We start from the raw sequence: 25,070 nt of genomic DNA on the forward strand, positions 1-25,070 counted from the left end.
TGTGTGTGTGTGTCTGTTTGTGTGTGTGTGAGTGAGTGAGTGAGAGACTAAACAGACTGACCAGGAGGGACAAAGACAGACAGACAGACAGGGAGGGACAAAGACAGACAGACAGACAGACAGACCGGCAGAGGGGACTGTGTTACATATTAATAGCTCCCCCCAGTGGGCCACTGTGGCTGGGGGCTGTGAGGGCACCGCGGGGGGGGGGGTAGCGTCACGGAGAACCGGCACATCAAAGATGAAAAGCCAGTGCCCGACAGGCGGGACGGGGACCACATGAGGTGTGGATGTATTTATTTAAAACAGTAAAAGGGATTAGCACGGGGGGGGCTTTTTAGCGTTCTGCTGGCGTACCTGACTGGGTTGCTGGTGAGAGACACACGCAGCGAGTCCAGACAGGCCAGCAGCCGTTCGTCCATCACCCCAGACTTCAACTCGCCCAGGAACTCCTGCGGTGAGATCTGGTGGCTGCTCCGCAAACTGCCCTGGAGGGGGAGGAGAGAGAGGGGAGGGAGGCCGGGAGAGAGGGAGGGAAGGGAGGGAAGAAGAAGAAGGAGGAGATGGAATGAGAGAGGGGAGAGTGAGACAGCGTATTAAAACACAATCCCAAACAGACGATGAGATGAGTAGAATAATACGTACACAACTTCAAGCAATTTAACTCCCATTCCACTAAAATGACATTGAAAATATTTTCACGTTGAATACAACCTCATGCATTAGAAATCATCTGCAGCTGGTTGCACCATCAGAACGTAATGTCCCACTTAGGCTACGGTGAACGTAAATTGCCCAAACGTTCGACTTTACACTCTCTTACTCTTTACTAAAAAAATAGCAGTTGCACCAAGCAGATGGTTTCAACGTAACACTAAGTTATAACTTATATTTTACACCTCCCCTCTAGCTGGTGTAAGTTCCATTCTAACGATAAAGACCGGTAAATACGTTAAAACAAATGACTCAGCCCATAGATCTGTTGTGCCAGTGCATTGAGCAAGTCAAAGACTGGATGTGCCAAAATTTCCTTCAACTAAATGAGGACAAAACCGAGATAATTGTATTTGGTGCTAAAACCGAAAGGCTTTAGGCAAAGTTACCCAACACCTTCACTCTCTGTCCCTGAAAACCTCAATCAAAGCCAGAAATCTAGGGGTTATCATGGATTCAGATTTACATTTCGACAGTCACATCAAATCAGTTACAAAATCTGCATATTATCACCTTAAAAACGTAGCAAGACTTAGAGGGCTCATGTCTACCGAAGACTTACAAACACTTGTACATGCCTTTATCACTAGCAAGCTTGATTACTGCAATGGTCTCCTTACAGGTCTCCAAAAAAACTCTAAGGCAACTACAGCTTGTTCAGAATGCTGCTGCTAGAGTTCTAACAAAGACCAAAAAATGTGAACATATTACACCAATTCTTAAATCATTACATTGGCTCCCTGTATGTCAGAGAATTGATTTTAAAATCATGTTGCTAACCTATAAATCCCTACATGGTTTAGGGCCAAAATATTTAACTGATATGCTTCCACTACATAAGCCTTCTAGACCACTAAGATCCTCTGAGACCAATCTGTTAATTATCCCAAGAGTCAACACGAAACATGGGGAAGCAGGATTTAGTTACTATGCAACAAATAGCTGGAATAAACTCCCTGAGGATTTAAGACTTGCCCCAACTCTGACAGCTTTTAAAACAAGACTGAAGACTTTTATGTTTGCTTTAGCTTTCTGCTAAATCTTAAATCTACAATGCTTCTATTTTTTATTTTATTAGAAACTTTGCCTTTATTTTCTCACTTTCTAAAATGCATTTTTATTAACTCTGCCTTTCTAAAATGTTTTTTTTTAAACTTTGCCTTTATTTTCTATCTATTTTACGTTTTACTTATCTATTATTTTTATTTTATTGTATGACAATGTTTATATGTGAAGCACTTTGAGTCTGCCTTGTGTATGAAAAGTGCTATATAAATAAAGTTGCCTTGCCTTGCCTTGCCTAAAAGACTTAAATACCAAAGATGGCTATTCGTTTTGAGCAATGGGAAGAGGAGTTTCAACGCGGTTTGCGTCGGGAACGGATTGTCTGTGACCGTATCGATCCATTTCATCAGTATGATGATGTAGATCTATATGCGCGATTTCGGTTTCGGCCCACGTACAAACCAATATTCTACAGCTATTCCATACAATGCATAGCCAGGTAGAGGCTAACTCAGACCAAAACTCACGACACTCACACAACGAATAGCATACAAAGCAGCAATGAGCTGCAATTTATTAGAAAAATCTGCCATCAAATAGCTTAACCTCACACCTATACCGCCGAAGTAAATTTTAGAGAATAAATGACTGTCGAACTGTTTTGTTTGCCCTCTCATTTGGGTGCTAACGCGTCTTCACTCGGATAAGGTGGAAACTTGCCGGTAGCAGCTACTTCCTGTTTACATTGTTTGCTGTCAATGATTGGCTTGAAATTATCTAAACGTCATTAAATGCGACACTGGTACAATTTACGCACTACTAGTAACGTTAAAACTTAAGTTATGGTGGTGCAACCAAAATTTAGAACACCTTTAGTTTGAAACTAGCTACGTCGAGCGTAGGGTTAAGGCAAACTTTACAACCGAACGTATGATTGGCTTTACGTTCTGCTGGTGCAACCGACTGCAGAAAACTGCGGAAATGGGGAATAAAGCATTTTGTCATGAATAAATATAAAATCTGATAATGTGTAAATTTGATAATGTGTAAACTAAACACCAATTAAAAACGAGGTCCCGTTCATCACTGCGCGCAGTTTTAATTTTTTGCGAATTCATGTAATCTGTAGAAGCAGATGAGATACATTCCCTAGGAGGAGTTTGTTGAAATACAAGGCGAAAAAGTGAAAAAATTCCATTCAAAATGGCCAACTTTGACGGCACGCCACGGACACGCCCTTCAACGTACAGTCACAAATAACACGGCGTTGGTTCAGCTCCATTTCATGACTGTACTGACCAATTGTGAAGCAGGTCCGATAAATTCCCTAGAAGGAGTTCGTTCAAATACAAGGCGAAAAAGTGAAATTAGCCGGTAAAAAAGTGAAATTTGCCGGTAAAAGTGCAAATTAAAAAAGAAAACAGCCGACTTCCGGTGGGTTTTGGGGCATGGGTCCAAGAGGCTTTTCTGTAGGTATTGTCATGTTGTACGTGCCTACCGAGTTTCATACATATTGGTGAAACGTGGCGCAGGGGCTGCTTTTCAAAGATCCTGTAGGGGGCGCTACAAACATGACAACCACGATTTTTGGTATCTGAGGTACAGGCAACAGTCTACACGTGTCCTGTGAATTTCATATTCATAACTATTACGGTCTCCGCAGTGTGATTTACCCTCCTCTGGCGGCCATGTTGTTTTTCCAATCGACGTCATTTGATTTGAGCAGTTAGAACTTTAGTCCCCAAAGGCCATTGAGTTGGTCCCGCTCAAATCAAACATTGCGTCTATGAACTGTGGCTATTTTAGTAACAGGCCACGCCCGTTTTGAAGCCACGCCCCATAATTTTTTTTTTTTACTCTATCTTGTTCAGAATTTGATTCTGAACAACTTTTGTATCTGGGTCAACATCATAGGAGTGAAAGTTGATGTTGATATGAGCAATTAACTTTTGAGTAATTTTTAACCACACCCATTTTAGAACTCAAAGGCTCATGGGAGCTTTAAACTTTATTGTACAGACTAATCCTTATGTCAGATTGAAGATAATGGGCCATAGATGATATGTGGCAAAGGATTTTTGTGAAAGTCGAAAAACCTGGGATCCTTGGGGAATTTGCTGTTTTTAACATAATTCAAAATGGCGGAAAATCTGGCAACCCGGAAATGTTCAGTTGAAGAGACTTTTTTGTTCATCATGAGGATTTGCATGTGTGTGCAAAGTTTCATGAGTGTAGGTCAAACCGGTGACGCGTGCTGCTAGTGCGAAGTTAGCACTTTTGAACAGTTGGTATAGCGCCACCTTGGGGCGAATGTGAATTTGACGGCTAGAATATGAAATTTTTCACCAGTCCCCACAAATGCACCAAGTAAAATTGGCTTTTCGTATATGTTCAGGGGGGGAAAAATGCAGTCAAAGAGGCTTAAAAATAATAATAATTAAAACTGCGCGCAGTGATGAACGGGACCTCGTAACATGTGCGCTTTTTTAAAACTGCGCGCAGTGATGAACGGGACCTCGTAACATGTGCGCTTTTTTAAATCTGCGCGCAGTGATGAACGGGACCTCGTAACATGTGCGCTGCCACGAGGTCCCGTTCATCACTGCGCGCAGTTTTAATTTTTCCCGAACTTATGTAATTCTAACTTTTTGCGAACTTCTGTAATCTGTAGAAGCAGATGAGATTGATTCCCTAGGAGGAGTTTGTTGAAATACAAGGCGAAAAAGTGAAAAAATTCCATGAAAAAGGGCCAACTTTGACGGCACGCCACGGACACGCCCTTCAACGTACAGTCACAAATAACACGGCGTTGGTTCAGCTCCATTTCATGACTGTACTGACCAATTGTGAAGCAGGTCCGATAAATTCACTAGGAGGAGTTCGTTCAAATACAAGGCGAAAAAGTGAAATTTGCCGGTAAAAAAGTGAAATTTGCCGGTAAAAGTGCAAAGTAAAAAAGAAAACAGCCGACTTCCGGTGGGTTTTGGGGCATGGTTCCAAGAGGCTTTTCTGTAGGTATTGGCATGTTGTACGTGCATACCGAGTTTCATACATATTGGTGAAACGTGACGCAGGGGCTGGTTTTTAAAGTTCCTGTAGGGGGCGCTACAAACATGACAACCACGATTTTTGGTATGTGAGCTACAGGCAACAGTCTACACGTGTCCTGTGAATTTCATATTCATAACTATGACGGTCTCCGCAGTGTGATTTACCCTCCTCTGGCGGCCATGTTGTTTTTCCAATCGACGTCATTTTACTTGAGCAGTTAGAACTTTGGTCCCCAAAGGCCACTGAGTTGGTCCCGCTCAAATCAAACATTGCGTCTATGAACTGTGGCTATTTTAGTAACAGGCCACGCCCATTTTGAAGCCACGCCCCATAATTTTTTTTTTTTACTCTATCTTGTTCAGAATTTGATTCGGAACAACTTTTGTATCTGGGTCAACATCATAGGAGTGAAAGTTGGTGTTGATATGAGCAATTAACTTTTGAGTAATTTTTAACCACACCCATTTTAGAACTGAAAGGCTCATGGGAGCTTTAAACTTTATTGTACAGACTAATCCTTATGTCAGATTGAAGATAATGGGCCATAGATTATATCTGCCAAAGGATTTTTGTCAAAGTCGAAAAACCTGGGATCCTTGGGGAATTTGCTGTTTTTAACATAATTGAAAATGGCGGAAAATCTGGCAACCCGGAAATGTTCAGTTGAAGAGACTTTTTTGTTCATCATGAGGATTTGCATGTGTGTGCAAAGTTTCATGAGTGTAGGTCAAACCGGTGATGCGTGCTGCTAGTGCGAAGTTAGCACTTTTGAACAGTTGGTATAGCGCCACCTTGGGGCGAATGTGAATTTGACGGCTAGAATATGAAATTTTTCACCAGTCCCCACAAATGCACCAAGTAAAATTGGCTTTTCGTATATGTTCAGGGGGGGAAAAATGCAGTCAAAGAGGCCTAAAAAAAGAATAATAATAATAATAATAATCGGATCAAAAACAATAGGGACCTTGCAGGTTCTGCTCGGTCCCTAAAAATCACTAAATTAATCCCACTTTCATTTTGGGCAGCCGTGGCCTACTGGTTAGGGCTTCGGCCTTTAAACCGAAGGGTTGCCGGTTCGATCCCCGACCCAGTAGGAAAAATGTGGGCGGGGGAAGTGGTTGAGCACTGCTCTCCCATGCCCACAGCCACGGCTGAAGTGCCCTTGAGCAAGGCACCTAACCCTTCACTGCTCCCCGAGCGCCACTGTAGCGGCTCACTGCTCCGGGTTAGTGTGTGCTTCACCTCACTGTGTGCTCTGTGTGTTTCACTAATTCACGGATGGGATAACTGCAGAGACCAAATTCCTTGTATGTGTGAGCATACTTGTCCAAAATAGCTGATTTTTACATCAAGCAACAACTGGTGGTCTCATTTAAATCTCTTTCAATCAAAGACTGTTCTGTCGCCAGATCTTCTCTGGAAACATTATGGGTCATTACAATCGACTATTTAATCCAAATACACTTCACTAACCAAATTAAACCTCTGGAGGAGAGCAGCAGTAGGTACGGCATCTGCAGGTCTCTACCTCACCGTTATAGCCCACAAAGGTGGTCGCCGTTGGTGACCGGCACCTCCTGTTCCAAATGTAAACTACACGTGAGGTCAACAAACGGCCCGCATCATCCTTCCTCACACATCACTTCTGGTTCCTTATGATCTAGGATATGAACTAGGATCAAAATAAGCTAAATTATACGACACGTCATCTGCACATTATAAAGATCACAGAATTTGTGACTTTTGGCGGGCAGTGGGCACCGAAGCAGAAATCGTAAAAATGCAAGCACCAGTTTACAGACCCAGGGTGTACCTGCAGTCACCAATTGATGGAGTACCCGCAGGCTGTACCTTCCACCAGTGCGATGAAGCACAATAACCAGCCAATTTCCCTTCAGACTCCTCCTCTCTCCAGGATGACAGGGTGTCCCAAAGGGTACAATGGGTCAGTAAACTTAGGGTCAGTAAACACCCAACAAAAACCTTCCATATGACCGTCTAACCTCCGGTGTGTTTTAGGATTTAAGCAGAGCACCAAACCCCCTCCAGCCTGCCGGAGGGGAGTGAATAAGCAGCCAGGCCTGTGCTACCCTTCAGCCTGACAGCAGGCCAAGTCCCTTAATTGGCTCCCAAACCGCTAAATGTTTGACACTGCTGGTGTATTGTAAATAACACGCGGTCTCGACGGGGGAATGGGGCTCCCACACCCAGGGCAATGCAGGCCAGAGATGGCTTTAAGCACGGCACTGAGGGGCGAGGAGCCGTGATCAACGCTTTGATTTGATTAGCCATCCCGGCACCGGGATACTGGACCACGCCGTGTTGGCCTAACCGATTAAATGGTTGTGAACTCAATGAGCCACTGTGACAAACAGAGCTGTCTAAAGCAAGGGCAGCTTCTCTTCATGTTCCTCTAAAATACACCAGACATTAAAAGCATAAATAGCAATAACAATATCATAATAATAATAATAATTCAAATGTCAGGCACGCACCAATTATTGATCAGACATTTAAAGGCATAGGTCAGCGCCACCACTCAAAAGGCCAGCCAAGCCCCTGGTATCCATGGCGATCGGTCAACCACACGGCTAATTGATCAACACACACATTCTACATTAAAGACCTGTCTAATTATGATCGCATGGATACTTGCTATGGATTCACACAGTTCTATTAACTTGATACATGTTGCTCTGGTAGTGGGAAAATATCAACTAGGAGGAGTGTGGACGTGTGTTTATGGATTTCATGCAGGAGTGGGTACTTTGTGTGTTTACAGACCCAGCAGTTGCATGGAAATGCCATACCCACTGGACCAGTTTCATCAAAGGTTTCAGGAATCAAACTACATTACTGTTTGAGAGAATAAACTGTTATTGCAAAATAAAAAGGTGTGGATCTGTGCCCAGTATGTCTCAGCAAACTCACAGCATCTCACAAAATATTGTCCTGCGCACTCCACGCCCCAGATGTACACACTCTGAAAACAATTTAAAGTTAGAAATGGATGAGGAGTCGACAAAACACGATCTCAGTGGAGAGTGCTGGCGCTTTTATTTTGGCTCAACAAGGAGATGTGTTGAGACTGTGCGGTCCTCCAGAGAGGAGAGGCATCGATCACCACAGAAACATGTCCCAGAACTATAGAATACATACACTGTTAGTGAGGATAGCCAGCATCCAGGGGAACAACAGAATTCATACACTGTTAGTTAGGATAGCCAGCATCCAGGAGAACTACAGTAAACACTGATTTAGTTAGGAGGGAAGCCAGCATCCAGGAGAACTACAGTAAACACTGAATTAGTGGGAATGGCCAGAATTCAGGAGAACTACAGTAAACACTGAGTTAGTCTACATGGGCGAAAACTGTCTTTTTTCCTTTGGTGCGTTTCAGGAATATCTCCGTAAAGACGGACTCATTGCGAAAACGCATCGAGCTGGAGAAACGCTGTAGTACATATTCAAGCCCACTGTGTTGTGCTGGTTCTCCACAAAGAAAGGTGGAGAGCATCAAGCCTGTGTGCATCAAGCCTGCGTGCTGTATACAAACATACAGTCGAGGAGGAGAAATCAGTTGTTAAACCTTTTAGATTGAGCAGAAATTATTTTTAATGTACTAGTAATTACATTTACCAAGGGGCTGTACAAAAATAATACTAATCAAAAAAATTTCACTGAGTAGGGAAGCCAGCATCCAGGCGAACTACAGTATTCACTGAGTTAGTGAGGATAGCCATTATCCAGGAGAACTACAGTAAACACTCAGTACGTTTACATGCACAGCTTAATCAGATTAAAGCCATAGTTCGACTATGCTCCGCAATTGGACAACTGCAATTGTCCGGTTATACATGACGGTGAGTAAATCGATTAATTGGCCGAAGCATGTCAGGCCCCGGTACGATAGGTGACGCTGTACCCATTTCAACTAGTGGTAATAGAGCCACCGGCTGACCTCTTCACGTCACCAGCAACAACAAACTCAAAAAGATGTTTTCAGTAGACAGCTGTCACTTCACTTCGGGTCCATGTCAACTCAAAATAAATGTTTTTTTCTCCCGACGTGTTAATGATCTTTATTCATTCATTGCGCTGTGGCCGAACTGACAGGGATATTCTCTGATATTATGAATCTTAAAAGACTACGTCAGGTCTCCAACTCTCTGGTACCACAACAAGTAAAGACTCGTAGTGGGGATTATCTCACCCATGGGAGAGAAGGAATTGGGGGAAAGGAACAGATTGAACCAAACATGGAGGAGAAAGGGATTGTTGTTGTATGCGGGCTCCGCCGCATAGGTGATCCAAAAGCCAGTCGGAACAATTGGATGTCAGAGCAGAGGGTTTCTTTTTTTTTTCGAAATAAAGGGACATCGGACTAGTGGGCTGTAGGACCAATGGGAATTTTTTGGGTTATTGAGATGTCGGAACAACATGCTTTTCAAAGCGAGAGAAGTGCTTTTTGACCAACAATGTGTTTTTGACCCTAACACGTGAATTGTGCTCAAAACCGGAGCGTCAGAGAAATAACATGGACCCAAAGTGAATTGACAGCTCTCCTGAAAACATCTTTCTCCCGCCGGAGCAGCCCCTCCGCTGCCCGTCTGTATACGGCATTCCCCCAATTCCTTCTCCCCCATGGGCGATATCCCCCACTATAAGTCTTTACTTGTTGTGGAAGTATCAGAGAGTCTGAGAACCCGACGCAGTCTTTAAGATTCATAATATCAGAGAATATCCCCCCTGTCAGTTTGGCCGCGGTGCAATGAATGAATAAAGATCGTAAACACGTCGGGAGGAAAAAAACATTTATTTTGACAGATGTGCTCAAAGTTACTACTTTACAACATCATTGATGACCCACATTTAGAAAAACTGTACTTTTAAAATGTACTTTTAATTCAGCCTTGGGTGAAATCGAAGAGTAGTGTCTGTGTGCTTCCACCTTTACTGAATGCATGCCATGCACGCTCCCGCGGCCGGGGATACAATTCTTATAGGGGGCTACATTCACCGGCTTCCTCCATCTTCTGCGCCACCTTTTTAAATAAATAGCTGTTTCTCGTTTTCCGACGGCGACAACATCATGACTGTCGTCTCCTACTTCCTGCTCACGGCCCCCGAGAAAGATCTCGAGCATGCGCTGAACGCATAATCCTATCCAAATCCGTACATGCACGCTTAATGCAACTAACAGTTGAATAATCTAGGATCCTTAATTAGACTATGAGAAACCCAATTTGATTTGATTTTAGCTTGACTAAGGTGTATACATGCATCTTAATAATCCAATCATAGTTGGACTAACCCAATAATTAGACTTTTTTGAATGTCATGTAAACGCACTGACTGAGTTAGTGAGTAGGGAAGCCAGCATCCAGGCAAACTACAGTAACCTCTGAGTTAGCGAGGGTAGCATATGATGATAGAGTGGCTGGTTTCTGCCCCAGCTGGGGCAGAAGTTATGTGAACAGACAGATTGGGTTAAGAGGTACAGGTATTAGTCCTGGAGAAGATGGAATGCCAATCAACCATGGCTCATCTTGTGTTTCAAGCATCCAATAAGAGCATCAATCCAAGAAAAACATACAGGTTAAGTAATGCGTGGGGAAGTTACTTGGAATAAACTAACTAATTAACTGAAGATGCCGACCTGCAATTTGCCCTATAAATCATTGCAAAAAAATTATCATTGTGACAGAGAAATAATAAAACATTTGATTCAATGAAAGATTTGGATTGACTGATTTGTAGACAACCCATACTACCCATTACCCACCGACTACTCATTGCAGACGTGACTGTGCCAACCAAAACTTATATTCTCAAGTTCACTAATAATAATAATAAATAATAATAATAATAATAATAATAATAATAATAATAATAATAATAATAATACATTTAATTTATATAGTGCTTTTCTTTCTGGAAACTCAAAGCGCTTACAGTGATGGGGAGGACCTCACTAAACACTAACTAGTATAGTAAAAAGGTTGAACTTGTACAGAAGCTTGTTTAAATGCGGTTTAAAAAGGAAAAATCACCTCCTAGTTATTAAATATATCCTGAGACTAGGTAATGGACTACAATCATGCTCATTCCTTAGTGTAGTGGTTCTCAACCTTTTTTCAGTGATGTACCCCCTGTGAAATATTTTTTCAGCCAAGTACCCCCTAACCAGCGAAAAGGTTTTTGGTTTGGCCTTCTTTGCCACTTGTCCCTCCGTGTTTTCAAAAGAATTGCTGCTACGCTTCAACCACGACTACATCGTTGATCCAAGTGATTGACAGGTGATGCCAGGTGGCATATGACAGGTTGGGTCGAACCATCCTGGTATGGGGGAGACTCTGGGTTTTAAGGATAATGAAATTTAATAGCCTACAGAATATAAAATTCATTTTATGAACTTATACTTATATTTTCCTGAAATATCTATTAAATAATTATTTTTAAAGGATTTCTGCATGGATGCTACTTTTTAAATATATGTATATTTTAAAATCTCACGTACCCCCTGGAGTGCCTTCACGTACCCCCAGGGGTACACGTACCCCCATTTGAGAACCACTGCCTTAGTGAATCCACTTAACTTACATTTAATTGTATTATATTATAAAACTTGTCCAATTGTGATGCTCAATGGTTGCATCTTTACACAAGCGATACATAATCAAATGGTGGTATGCAGAACTGTAGCAAGGCCCACTTTTCAGAGATATTGCAAATAAAATGTAATGGATGGTATTTAGCGGCTAGGTAGGTAAACATACAGCAACAGAGCTATCAGCGATGCTTTCCATATGATAGATCTGTATGTGCAGTACAGCAGCATTAGTAGGAGTCCAGGGCTACACATGATGGAGTGCCTCTAGCTTCTCCTCCATTTTGTCCCAACGTGTCTCAGCACTTTCATTGAGACAAGATGCATCACAAATAAAACAATGTTTGAGGTGAATTATTGTGAGCGTAGATCGGCCACATGTCAGTCTATGTTTAATGTGTAGTAGTAGGAAAAAACTCATTTAGGAGCCTGAACATCACCATATGGTTGCAGTCTTTACAAATGAGATATTCTAATTAAAATAGCCAATGAGATACCCTATCAGTTAGTTAAATAATGAAGGAAGGGGGGTGAAGTTAAGTGGTTGACCGTATTGCAGACTTAACCAAGAGGACAAACCCTGCAACCCCACCCGCTACTACTGACATGCAACTGAATTCATTGCAAGTTGCTTTGGATAAAATCATGTGATACATGTCTAACTGACTAGGTAGTAATAATTTATGCGTTTAATGGCGAAGCTATACAACACAATGTCAAGCTAAAACAAAGCCACCATCTGTAGAACGATCCGAAGCATATCCAACAAAAGATCCAAAGATATATCCAAATATTTGCATACAAATGCAAATATTTTTTGTTTCAGGATTTACACTGAACAGTATCTAAATCTTTCAAGTATTAAGTTTGTATACTTAACAGGCTTAATTTGGCCCTCAATAACCACCTAGCGATATAAAGCATGTGGACAATTTATTTTTACTTTTTTAATATATTTTCCATTGTAATATTTCCTTACTTTTCTTTTGCGTTTTTGGAGCAAATGTTTATTTTTCATGGCACGAAAGCCTTTTTTAATTGAACCGAGTTGAATTGCAGAGACTGAGCAGATGGAGATGGTAGCTGTGGATGATCCTAGGGGTGGAGGAGCCCAGCCAGGACCCTGAGAGAAGACGTACACAAGAGATCCCAGACTTCAATCAAGGCGAGCACAGAGCCAGCTCACGTTCACAAGCCCTCTGGTTGGGCTACAGAGGAAGGTCTAGGAGAGCCAGAGTGTGCCTGCATGCGTGTGTGGTCATGCGTCTACATATTAGTTGTGGCCATTTTGCTAGGTTAATTTCAGAATAATAAAGATGAACTAAAATGTATTTTTTTTCCTCACAATGTAAAAATCTTTTTAGTAAGGTAAGCATATTTGCTGGTTTGACCGCCAGTGATTAAAACTGTACCTGTTGTGAGATAAACTTGTCAGGGGGTTATATAAAGGTTAACACAAGCCTTGGTGCAGTGGAGATGCCAGACATAAAACAGCTCTGACAGGAACATGGACATCATTGGCTGTCTGCAGGACCAAATATGTTCACTTTTGTTCCACTGCTGGGGTCTACACGAGGGCAGAACTTCTTCTGCAAAACAGAGCCAACACTGCCACTAAGAGGACGGTGCAAGCGTAGCACGGCCAACCAGAGCATCTGAAACCACAGGCTTTCAAGCATTGCTGCTGTCGCACGGGCACTCTTTATACCTTATAGCTAAGGCAGGAGAGAAAGAACGGAAGATGGCCATATAAGGAGATTGGTCAGTGCAAGGCGAAGAGGAAGAAGTAGACTAGCAGTTTTTTTTTTACATTTACATACATACATATTGCATACTATATCCACAACACATTCTGATCTTGCCTTACTACCTGTGATGAAACATCTAACAGAGTTCATGTAGAATTGGAACATATAGCAACATTTCCACATAGCACAAAACAATGGTACACGTTAGAAAACGTTTGAATGTATGACATTTCTTAAGGCTTTCTTGCCATAAATTAGACCCAAACCACGAGAAGGTTAGTGGATGGCTTTTTGGCATTTAAAACCTTTTCTATGATGATCTAACAATTTATAGCAGTTATGTGTTGTGGTGGTGTTGGGCTGTGTTCTCCTGGGCAGTGGGAGCTGTTAAGGGTAAATTACTGGTAGCTCTGTCACTCAGAGGAGTGTAGAGGTGGAGGACCAGGAACAGGCCTGGACTATAATCAGGGACGGCTGCCATCATAGTCACAAACTGTATACTCTGCTACGGTCTGGCAAACGGTACCGGAGAATCCGCAACAAAACAACCAGGCAAGTTTACTGTGAAATTTACTGTGCAGGATCAGGGAAAACTTTTCCCACAAACCACAAGACATCTGAACTCTTGAACTGGCACACCATGCTCCAATGCACGTTACCTGCATTAATGAGGAGGGCTTGGAAAACAAAAACATAATTGCTAGCAGTGACTGTAACTGCCTGATTTTGTTGGCCATTTGACAATTAAAGGACTGAGACTGAACTGAACACATTTACAAGAGGAGAGTGGAGAATCAATTGTGCTGAAGGGGAACGTATTCGGACTGATGGCCATAATATCTGCTTCTGCAGTTTGTGCCTGTCTATATTTTGTGGTTCATTTTTGCAACCCGTTTACAATCGCTAGGACCCCAGCGATTGTTTTCAGCGATTTTGAACATTTCACATTTACTATTCACAGTGACGGCCGTCTGTCGGCTCTGCCACTACCGAACGCCACTCAATTCTTTAATAATAGCCATTTTATTGTTATTGGACATGGGATTGCCAAGCTGCCACATATTACAGTGCCACCACTGGTGATTTAGGCCTGAGAAGTCAATTTAACCACATAAACACTTATTTAACCATAACCAATCAATGAATGAGCAGAAGACAATGATGACAGAAACGTGTAGCAAACTGTTAGCCATATGTGATGGCAACACGCAATAGTCTAGTGTGTCTGAGGCTGATTAATTAATTCATAAATCAAGAGATCCAACTGCAGTCTCAACAAAGATTCAAATTTAGAAGTAAATTACCTGCAATTAAATTCTTTAGGGGAAATATGATAAATGTCAAAGACGGAAAATCAACATCCTATTTTCTTATATAAGCCATTTGCCATCTCCTTGCTTCCAAAAATAGCTTGCTGTGTTACCATGAAGCTGCAAGCACATTCCATGTCGGCGTCATTCAGGATTTTTTTTACAAGCAATTCACATTCTATGGAAAATAGACTGTATGTGAAGATATAATTTTTTTTTTTTTTTTTCCATTCAGACTTACACTTGCACTTCATATATTCAAAAGGAACAGAAACCTGTTCTGTTGAAGTTCTGGAAATTTCCCAAAGGGGATAAAAATATGACATTCTCCTCTATCAAACCTTAGCAGCACCTAAGCTTACGGAGCTCTCGACACCTAAAGCGGTGCAGTCAGCGCAGGAGCCCCTGGTGAGGCAAGGCCATGGGGAGATGCGATGGTTGGAAGTTAAGTGAGGAAATGGAAACGGAGCCTCTGAGCTCCTCAGCTGGGAGTCTGTGTGGAGAGGCTGGAAGGGCCTGGCACAGTGGGCACCGTGAGCTGCTGTACCGGCTCTGTTACTTTGTCTAACACCCCCTGCGCCCAACACCCCGCCAACAACCACCGGAGGCCCAGCGCTTCACATCAAACAACATCAGCCTCATTACCCAAGCCTCCCGCCAACCAGAACAGGCAGGGAAGATGAAGCCCTGCATACCAACAGCACCTACACACACACACACACACAGGTCATCCCTCAAGCATGGAAAACCTCCCGCCCTCTTCCCCTCCGACGTGACATTTGATTAATCCACGATTAGACCCCAATACATTTAGGGCCTAATCAGCACCATCGCAAAGATGGTGATTTGATAACGCTTAAGATACAATTTCCCTTGAGTTTTTGTATTGTAATTTGGAGTTTTTATTACCTGAGAAATTTAAGTTTTACCTAAAGAATTGTGATTCTTGTAACTTTAGACATTTTTAAAAAGGAAACAAAAAATGATTACATCATAAATAAAATATTTTAAAAAAAATAAACTCCATCTTAAGGGATAAAGGGACATTCCAAAACTTGCATAACTCTTTCCTTCTGAAGAGACTTTAGAAAACTTAAGTGGAACTCTGTCAGAAGAGAAACTGTTAGGGGCTCTAGAGGTTACATATTACCCTGGAATCTTTTTCCCAACAGTAAAAGCTGTACCCTACAGCTCCACTTCACTGCACTACTCCAGCGATAATTTTTAGCAAGTAGTCGGAGAAGAGAGGAAACGCCTCTGTGGCTAATAAGACGAGCTGCTAACGAGGACGCAAGCACTCTGCTGGAAAAGCCAACAAGCTCCCACTCTCTCGTAATCCTCAGGTCATCATGTATAGGAGCTAATGTTTCCCTCAGATGAGCACGCTGCCATCATGCATACGACCCATGAGACCTGTTACGTTTGACCTCTTATTTTACCCCCTCGATCCTGCTGGAAAAGTGCAATTTACTTGAGACACAGTTGGATACCGCGTGCAACCACCTCTCACCATGTACAATCAACCGTGGCTGGTACCACTACCACTTGATCACTTTACATTTTCTGTTACTTATTTTACTCTTTTTTTTTTTTTTACGTTTTTTTTCGGCGGTAAGCAGATTTAAGTACTGCCGCCTTCATGTCTTGGTCAAAAAGAAGTGTTGAAAAATAATGCTGCTAGTAATGACTATTAAAACTATTAAATGTGTGTTTCATAGCTTTATTTTACAAATATTTTACAAGAGAAAAACTTTTATATCGAGTGATTATTAAGTAGTTTATAGAATAGTACATTTTTAATGTAAAAGCTAGAAACCTACAGGCTAGTAAAAAAAATATTTTTCACCTTAATGAAAAACATATTCATAATCTTGACTCTTAGAAATATTGCAAGACTAGTGTTAACCTTGTGCGGCAGATGCAATGGTCGTAGGAAGTGAGGGGTTAGGGTTTCTTGGACCTTTTCTACCTAACAGTTACACCCTACTCGCCCCCGAGGCCTGCTCACTCAATGATTTGATCTGTCCATAAAAACTAGATAACTAAATAAGTTATATTGAAATACGTTATCATTAAGAATAACTTATTTCAAATTGCTATATCCTACGCCGGTCCATGGTCTAAAGGCCCACCAAACTTCACTTATAACGGCATATCTCCATCTAGGTGTATGCTATGTACGCAGCCACATCATCAGCTGTGGTAAAACCCATGGACACAGCTCTGTGATCCACAAATGCGTATTGACTTGTTTGTGTTCTGTTCTGAAAGTGAGTGAGGATATAATTTTACAAAACACAAGTACATTTGCGGATCGTAAAATATTTGCATGGATATCATTTTACAATGCACAAATAATAAATAATAATGTCCAATAAAAAGTCCATTCATGTGGTGGAAAGCAATCATTCATTATGCACTACTTCCATAAATACCTATACTTCCTTTGTTATGCATATCGCCATCTACAGGTGTATGACCTGCAGATTGCACATTTGCGCCAAACATTGGACAAAACTCAACGAGATACACTAGTGCGTATAGACTAGTAAAGTCAAATTACATTGTACATTGTAAAATGATGTAATGAGTGTGGATACATTTTTAAATTTTAAGACATTTTTACTGTGTGTTTTGTATTTGTGGATCGTAATTAAACCGTGGGGATGAGATTTTATGAAGATAAAGTACCAAATAATTGTGGATCAAGGCACACGCATTGTGAATCTTCTTCTCAGGGATACAAATAATAATTTAAAAATCCATGGAGGTGATGGACAGCAGCATATTCTTTGTGTGTAAATCATTCAGGGTTATATGCACTATTTTCATTAATACCACTACTGCTGCAAAACAAATCTGATTCTAAAAATGACTACACATGCTAGCAAGGGTTCCAGTTGGCAACAGGCTATCACCACAACGCCTAACCTAGCAACCTAACGCACAATCCACGAAAAATGCTTACACAAGCTATGACTTGCTTCAAGCCCAACTATACTATTGAGTTCAGGTGTTTTGTGGGCTAGCTAGCAATTCGAAAACACATTTTGTTTGTCTGTTTGAAGGTAGCATGAACGAAAAACTACTGTTTTAAGTTGTATGATACTTTCTAAATGTGAGTGCAAAAGGGCCAAGATGGAGCCACACCTAATGCCCCATTTTCCACCGACAGTACCAGCTCAACTCGCCCCGTCTTTTTTTGCATTTCCATCGCCAAAAAAAGTACCTGGTACCGGGTACTTTTTTTAGTAGCACCTCCGTCGAGGTTCCAAGCGAGCTGAGCTGGTACTTTTGTATGACGTACACAGGCTGCTGGCAATTGATTGGCCAGCGGCTGCAAACTGGAATAAGCACTTGAAGTTAAGTTGTGTCCGGCGTGGCTGAAGTCCACGGACCCGCTCCCAAGGGGGACACGGAGCAGCGTTTCGCCTTGTGTGTCACTCCTTTCGCAGAGGTAGAGTTAGGCTGTGCGTGGTTGTGTGTGTCCAGCGTGGTTGTGTGTGTCCGGCGTGGCTGGAGTCCACGGACCCGCTCCCAAGGGGGACACGGATCAGCGTTTCGCTGTTTCGTTTTTGTGTCATTCCTTTCCCAGGGCTCGAGTTTCGCCTCCATCAACGTTACCATATGACGTAACAATAGACGCACACTCATTGCATTTTTTAATTTATTGCCTATCATAACCTTTCCGGGGAATCAGGAAATAGTCTAGATCAGATTTCCCGGGATTAAAATCGAATGTCGAACCGCCCACGTTGGAGAGGTTCTTTTCTACGACCGCCCACGTTGAAGAGGTACTATTTTAGATGGAAACGCGACGTACCTGGAACCAAACCATGTCGTGCCGCGCTAAGTTGTGGCGAGTTCAGCTGGTACTGTCAGTGTAAAAGCAGTATAAGTATTACATAGATGCATTATTTCACATTAGGGACGAAACAGTTACCGGTTTTATGATAAACCGCTTTTACATATATATATATAACATTTTATTATTACTGTGTCAAAATAAACAATCATTAAAATCGTGATCATAATTTAACCACGGTTAACCGTAAAACCAGTAACCTTTTCATCACTCATCAACCAAAGTTAGCAACAGTGTCCTGGACACAGGTACCGAGTGGTAGCATGCAACGCAAGTTTGTTTTGCATTCAATGAAAAACATGACCAAAGGCAGTGACAGCGCTCCAGAGATTTTTCCGCCTTCAAAAAGGCCCTCTTATCTGTAATGTGAACCTAGTGCAGCTACCTCAAGGTCACATGGTGCCATATTCAATGTTTAATTCATTCCGAAGTGTCCGGTTAAAGGAATTTAAACGCATGAGAAAGCAGTAATGTTAGACCCCCCTAGAAAGGTCTGAAACAAAATAAGTGAATAAGAAAAATTATAGAATTTAAAACTGCACATGCACAGCAAAATATAGAACTATTTAACTATGTTCACATCATTTGATCTACACAAACTAAATATCATATGAAAGCTAAGACTCCCCTGATACCAACAGTCCAAACCATATCAATCTATGACTAAAACCGATGATGTCTTTTCGTGGATGTTTTTCATAAAAGTTGTGTTTGATCGCATAAAACCACCATAAATTGACAACCCAGTGTCCGAGCACCATTTTCTAACTAAACCTGGTGTTTACACTCAATGTATTCTAGCCAAGAAGGGCATATGGTGCAATTGCAATTGTCTGGCTTGGTGTCGTTAAATTATAGTCGCCGTAAACTTTCAATGGGGGTTCAAGTTTCAAAATTGTTGATTGGGTTCTCAAGATATCTACGTTTGTGATTCATCAAGTTTATATTTTCAACATTGCATTGTATTATTTAAATATTTATGCAAAGAAAAAGTGTATAAATAATGATAACCCTGATCATGTTGGTCACTATAAGTGATATACTTTATACAGTTTCATCTCTGTCACAATTTCATTGATGTACAAAAAATGTCTAAACTTGCGCTTGCAAACCTAGATTGTTTATTTGTTTATTTAAATAGGGATAATGCACATCAATTTAGTTTACACTCAAAATGTAAATGTGCCAGAGTTAGCAAAAAGCTAATTTTCTTCTGCAGTCCCATCAATTCCAACCAAGGCGAGAGAAAAAAAATACTCTTCCCTCCATTTGTATCTACTGTGGCTACAAACGTTATTAGTATTCCGTGTTCATTTCATTAACACACATTTCATTACCATACCTATCTTGTAATTATAAGATAACAAATTTATCATAAGTATTGAAATGCAAAATCAAAATGACGGTTGTGTCTTTTTTTCCATTAAGGTAATTGCTTTGCAAAAGGCAGCTTTTGCCTGCGGCAAACTGACAAGTAAAGAGTGGTTTGCTGAGGGCCATCTTACCCTTGACAATCTGAGATGTATTGAAGGCCATCGCATTAACAAGAGAATGAAGCAGAGCGTGGGGACTTAGGTAATGGTGCAGATGGGCAGGAACACACAGGCAGATGTAACGATACAGAGCGGTGGTAAATCCTTCCCTTTTGGTAGCAAGATACTGTTGAAAGGGCAAGCCACAAGCAATAATTGGGGCAAGAACTGTTTTGCTCTTTTCAGAAAAGGTTTACTTATCTTCAGCCACAAAAGGACAGAGCACGACCTTGGTTGTAAATGTGTTGCTTAATGCAACTTTTACTCGCAAAGCACGCCAGATAAATTCAAATTAGAGTAATTATTTTCAGTCGCTGCTTATATTGAGGGTAAAATGTTCTAATGGGGTTTACTTCATCCAAGGGGACTAGGAATATGTCACAAGACGTCTAGCCTTCCCTTCCTTTCCTGAGCTTAAAAACTGGATTAAGTAGCATGGAATAAGACTCCCTTTTATTATTTCCTATAAATTCTATATTTCCCTTCCTAGTTGTGAGAATACACATTAGCAGGCAGAATCCAACAGTTCTGTATCACTGCATCGATGATGATGCGGCCATTATAGAGAAAACACAACGCAGGGACTGCAGGCGGAAGACGCCAACACACAGGAAAGAGCGGTGTTGATTGAAAAATTATACACTACCATCTTCATTTTAGATGCTACACATAATACATAGTCTGTGCAGAGTCATGTTTAAAAAAACCATGCATTGCATTACCGATGCATTACTGTGTGCCCCAAGGCAAAGCTGCCCAAGGTCGTTTCTTTGTAGAACAATGGTTCTCAACCGGTCTGGCCTTGGGACCCACATTTTCCCATGGCCATTAATTCACGACCCACATTCATACAATTCAAAAAAGAGAGTGAGTCAGAAAAAAAGAGAGTGAGAGAGAAAAAAAGAGAGTGAGAGAGAAAAAAGAGAACAAGAGAAATATATAATATAAAAAGGATTAATGTTGATTCCACTTAAACAGACCAATAAATAGAAATAAATACATGAAATAAACAGATTCAGCAGTACCCATGACAAAGCGAATGTCAATGTGATTTGCTGTCATACTACTTTAAACTGCCACTTCAATGGGCCTTGCAACCTACTCTATTACTTGATAACAAAAGCTTTTTTGCTATCTAAATATACTGCTTCAGGGAAAAAATAAACCAAAAACGTCGCTGTTTACTAAATGTTTATATGTTCTATACTTGTGCGAGCACAGGAAACAAAACCACAGGACCACACGAGCTACGTCAGCCAAAACAAGCACAGGGAAGACGGACAACAATCAGAACATTACAACTGCTTGAGAGGCCTATTCAAAGTGAGTGACTGCTGAACAGCACATAACTCATGGACATCATCATTTGTTAGTTAGGTTGTTTGGTCCGGACACCTAAAATGTATGTTGTTCGCCTTGAAACGCAAGATTTAGGGGAGCCTGACTATCGGCGTAAACCTACGGTTGTTTCGCTTATTATCAGATTGGGACACGGACACAACCGAAAACACAACAGGTACACACTCACAGTATGGGAATGAGAGGCGTTTCCAAGGCTTTCTAAACATGGCCGGCCCTCCCCAGCACAATCACAATAGGCTTGAGTGCCAGCCCTCCTGAACAGCAATAATGTTGATCATATACGGCTAATAAAATGAAAGGGCCAGGGAGGAGACTGGATGGCAACTAGCCATCTAAATTACATTTTAAAACTGCAGAATTGCAAGATTATCAATTGACATCTCTGCCAGTGCCATCTCAATAAGGACGTGGAAGGGATGCAAATCCTTATCACTTGCCATGCAAATGACCATAATAATATGTTTACTAAATTAAATACCCTTTGTTTATTTTAAAGGATGTGTATGTATAAATACACCCACTCTGTAGACTACACTGTGAAACAACAGCCGCACCCTAACAAATAAACATCATAGTAATGAGTGCATATTAAATCTTCATTAGAACGTTGCCGTGATCTCACTGGTTAACGACTTCCATCTCTCGAAGTACAATACTTGGTAACAATAGCCAACATAAATGCAAGCTGGACAGAACACAGTACGAATGAAAGCGTTATTGTTAGTTAATAGACAACGTCCATCCACCCCAATCACATGGTAATGGTTCCTGTGTGCGTTTCTTAAAAAAAAAATAATAATCAATATCCCATCCACACCCATTGACCTGTGCTCTGGCTTGTATTCTTTACATTTATAGGCTGCATATATGCACCAGCAGCATCATAGCCTCGCTAATGTAAAGCACTCTGGCCTCACATAAGACACAGGTAGAATAATCTTTGTGCTCAAGCAGTACCAGGCTGTAAAATATTTGGCTCGATGAGACACAATTGCACAGTATTTGGCTCACAATAGGAAAAGACAGACGAATGGGGAGGGCAGGTAGGAGATAAGCTAGTCTTAACTCTGAAAGTTCAGGTGTCTTAATTAGTAGATAAAGTCTTAAACAGTCACAAACACTGTATTAAGACAGAGGATAAGAGCTACATTATGAACTGGATGTACTGGGGTCTAATCTCCAAATTAGAGACGCTGGAGCAAACAGAGGGGAACAGTCTCCACACCTGAACACGTGTTCTCAAGCTGCTCCCCTTCTGGAGAGCTCACATCAACATGTGCAGAACTTCAGATGGAGTAAGCTTTACAGCAAACTTCAAATGAGACGGGGAAAAGCACTTAATAGTACAATTGTGAAGTGCTTTCATGAAGGGATAGACAAATGAAATAAAATCCTAGGCCGGGTTTGCCCGTGGTGCAAGATTTTCTATCTTGTGGCATTAAAGTATTACGGCAAGAGCCAGCCTTCAGGACGGGGGTGCTGTGATGGATTGGAGTTAATGCTGTCCTAGAGTCAGCAGCAGCAGCCGCCACAGATAAATTGCCAGATGAAATCTTGGGACACAGCATAGGTAATGAGCCTGACATTTAAAGAAAATGTTTAATAGATCCCTTCACTTCTCCTCCAATAAGAGAATTAAAAGCCAACTGTATAAGCAGATAAGCCTACGTGCACATGTCAAGAATCCACGTGCGTGCAGTACATGAGTACACACGCTCCCCATCTCTCCGGTCCCAGCGCGGCCTACGGCACCAAAGGCAGGTCAACCTTGTTGTATAATTAAACCCGGGGTTAGGAAGCGGCTTCGAGAAGGTAAGGCTCCCCCATGTCAGGGGATATTTTCAGCACCAACACCCTTGAAAAGAGTTTCATGAGTAGGGCAACGAGACGTGAGGTGACGGATGGAAATTACCTGGATCTTTGTACCTCACTTTTTCATGAATAGATAATAAAAAAAAAATTTAAAAAAAATAAACAAATCTCGATTGCCTCCACTAATCTATCTACAAAGGCCCATCTTTTAAAACAGGGCTCTGCAGTGAGATTATTTCACCCACTTTTAAAGTAATAAAAAAAAAAAAAGAAATGCGAATGAATCAAACGACGGCTCGTGAACAACACACCAGATTGAAAATTAATAGATGGAGTGTTCTTGCTCCCTCACAAGTGGGCTGGCGCGGGGAACACAAACCCAACACATTAGCATGGCCCGCATTAGCAGTGTCTCCACAGTTAGGCGAGCAGAATATGATCAACTAGAGAGTAATGAAATAAACACAGCGAGCAACAAGCACACTGCGTATATGGTATGCAAGATTTTTTATGTCAGAGTCAAAGGCTGCAAATTTGGCAGCATATGCCGTTGTGTAGGAAAATGTCAAGGCGAGCGTAGAACAATGTCAAGGCAAGCCATATATATGGGTTCCGGGCACAGAATATATCTACCCATATATGCATAAAATACTAAATAGTATGAGCTCTGGGCACAAACCGCAGCAGCACTGATTCCCAACCAGTAAGTAAACCAAGTAATAGGTAATACACAGGGCCGTTTAAAATCAACCAAACTGGACATTAATAGTCTGTATTCAAAATGTATGTTTTTCCTTATAACCACCATTTATTTAATTTAAAAAAAAAATGTTATGGTATAGCCAGCCTAATGGTTTTTTCTGATAAAAAAAAGTGCCCCACCCCTTGAACGACAATACAAGTGAGTTGCCAGCAATGGTTGCCTTGAAAGTAGGCACTTAAATAGGGCTGTTAATCAAGGAATCCTACAGGAATTTATGTATTTTTCATAATCGCAATATATATCGCAGATAAAAATAAATATTGCAATGGATGTTTTTCCTGATATTTTGCAGCCCTAGAGGTTTTTATTACAGTGGGAAACAATTACAGTCCCAACAAAAGTTTGAATCACATAATAACCCATAAATCATCCCCAGTAAAGTTTGGGTGACTCAAGTTTAAAACATTCCGGCACAACAACAAAAAAAAACGGTACAGATTTCAAGACATCACACATCCAGCAAGACGACGAGAGCAAGAACTTTGTTTCATTGCTTTGTATTCATCCTTCACACCTTGCTGCTCACTTGGCCTTTCCCGACTGCAAGCGGAGGAGTTTGAAAACACCTTCCGTGCGTGTGGGGTGAAGGGGTTTTGACAAGTAAATATGTTTTTGATTACTTTGCGATGTCCAACTGTGCCCCCCGCGCGCCCCCCCACTGCTCCGGCTAAATTAAAAGTCCAGCACAAAGACCCCGTGGCCCTTGGAGCGAGGGGGCCAAAGAGACTGCTGATAGATGGATCCTGGTGCAGCACGTCGTCAGACCCACAAGCTCCCCCCACGTTACTACTCTTATCCCCACAGACACACACACACACACACACAGCCGACGCTTCTCCCATCACGTCGGGTTGAAAGCAAATATCTTCCGCTAACCTTACTAACAATGTCCTCCAGATTAAATGTGTGAAACCCTGGTCCCATTTGGCGGACAAATGAATTGGCTGAAGAGATACCTTTGCTAGAGTAGATTAAATCTGGTTTCTTCTCTTTATCAGTGAAAGCAAAACAAGGCTGTTACCAATAAATGGAACCTGCTCCAGCTATTCTAATGTGAGTTAAGGATGACTGCCTGGCCTTAGCAACGTGTCTAAGTGTGTCTAAGTGGCTGCAACTACTCCGGGGGCGAGCAAGCCACCACGGTGCCCATTTCTTCGTTTTTATCAACAAATCACCAACCCTCTCTTACTGATCAAGAACAAATGGAGCCTTGAGATGGTGCTCCTCCTATTTAGCCCTGATCAGCCTCTCTTGATGCTTAGGTCTAGTTGAAGAACCTGTGGGGGGGGGGTTCTTTC

At 41.6% G+C, this 25,070-nt stretch overlaps 1 protein-coding gene across 1 annotated transcript in view; it reads right to left on the reverse strand.

Annotated features, from left to right (window-relative positions):
- LOC311356320 (protein diaphanous homolog 3-like) overlaps window positions 1-25,070 on the reverse strand; it is a 235,268-nt gene that overhangs the window by 197,544 nt on the left and 12,654 nt on the right. The window contains 1 exon segment of the mRNA XM_084476091.1: window positions 358-488. Coding sequence (XP_084332217.1) covers window positions 358-488 — 131 coding nt within the window.

The sequence above is a fragment of the Micromesistius poutassou genome (genome assembly GCF_964030765.1).
Source record: "Micromesistius poutassou genome assembly, chromosome: 12".
NCBI lineage: Eukaryota > Metazoa > Chordata > Actinopteri > Gadiformes > Gadidae > Micromesistius > Micromesistius poutassou.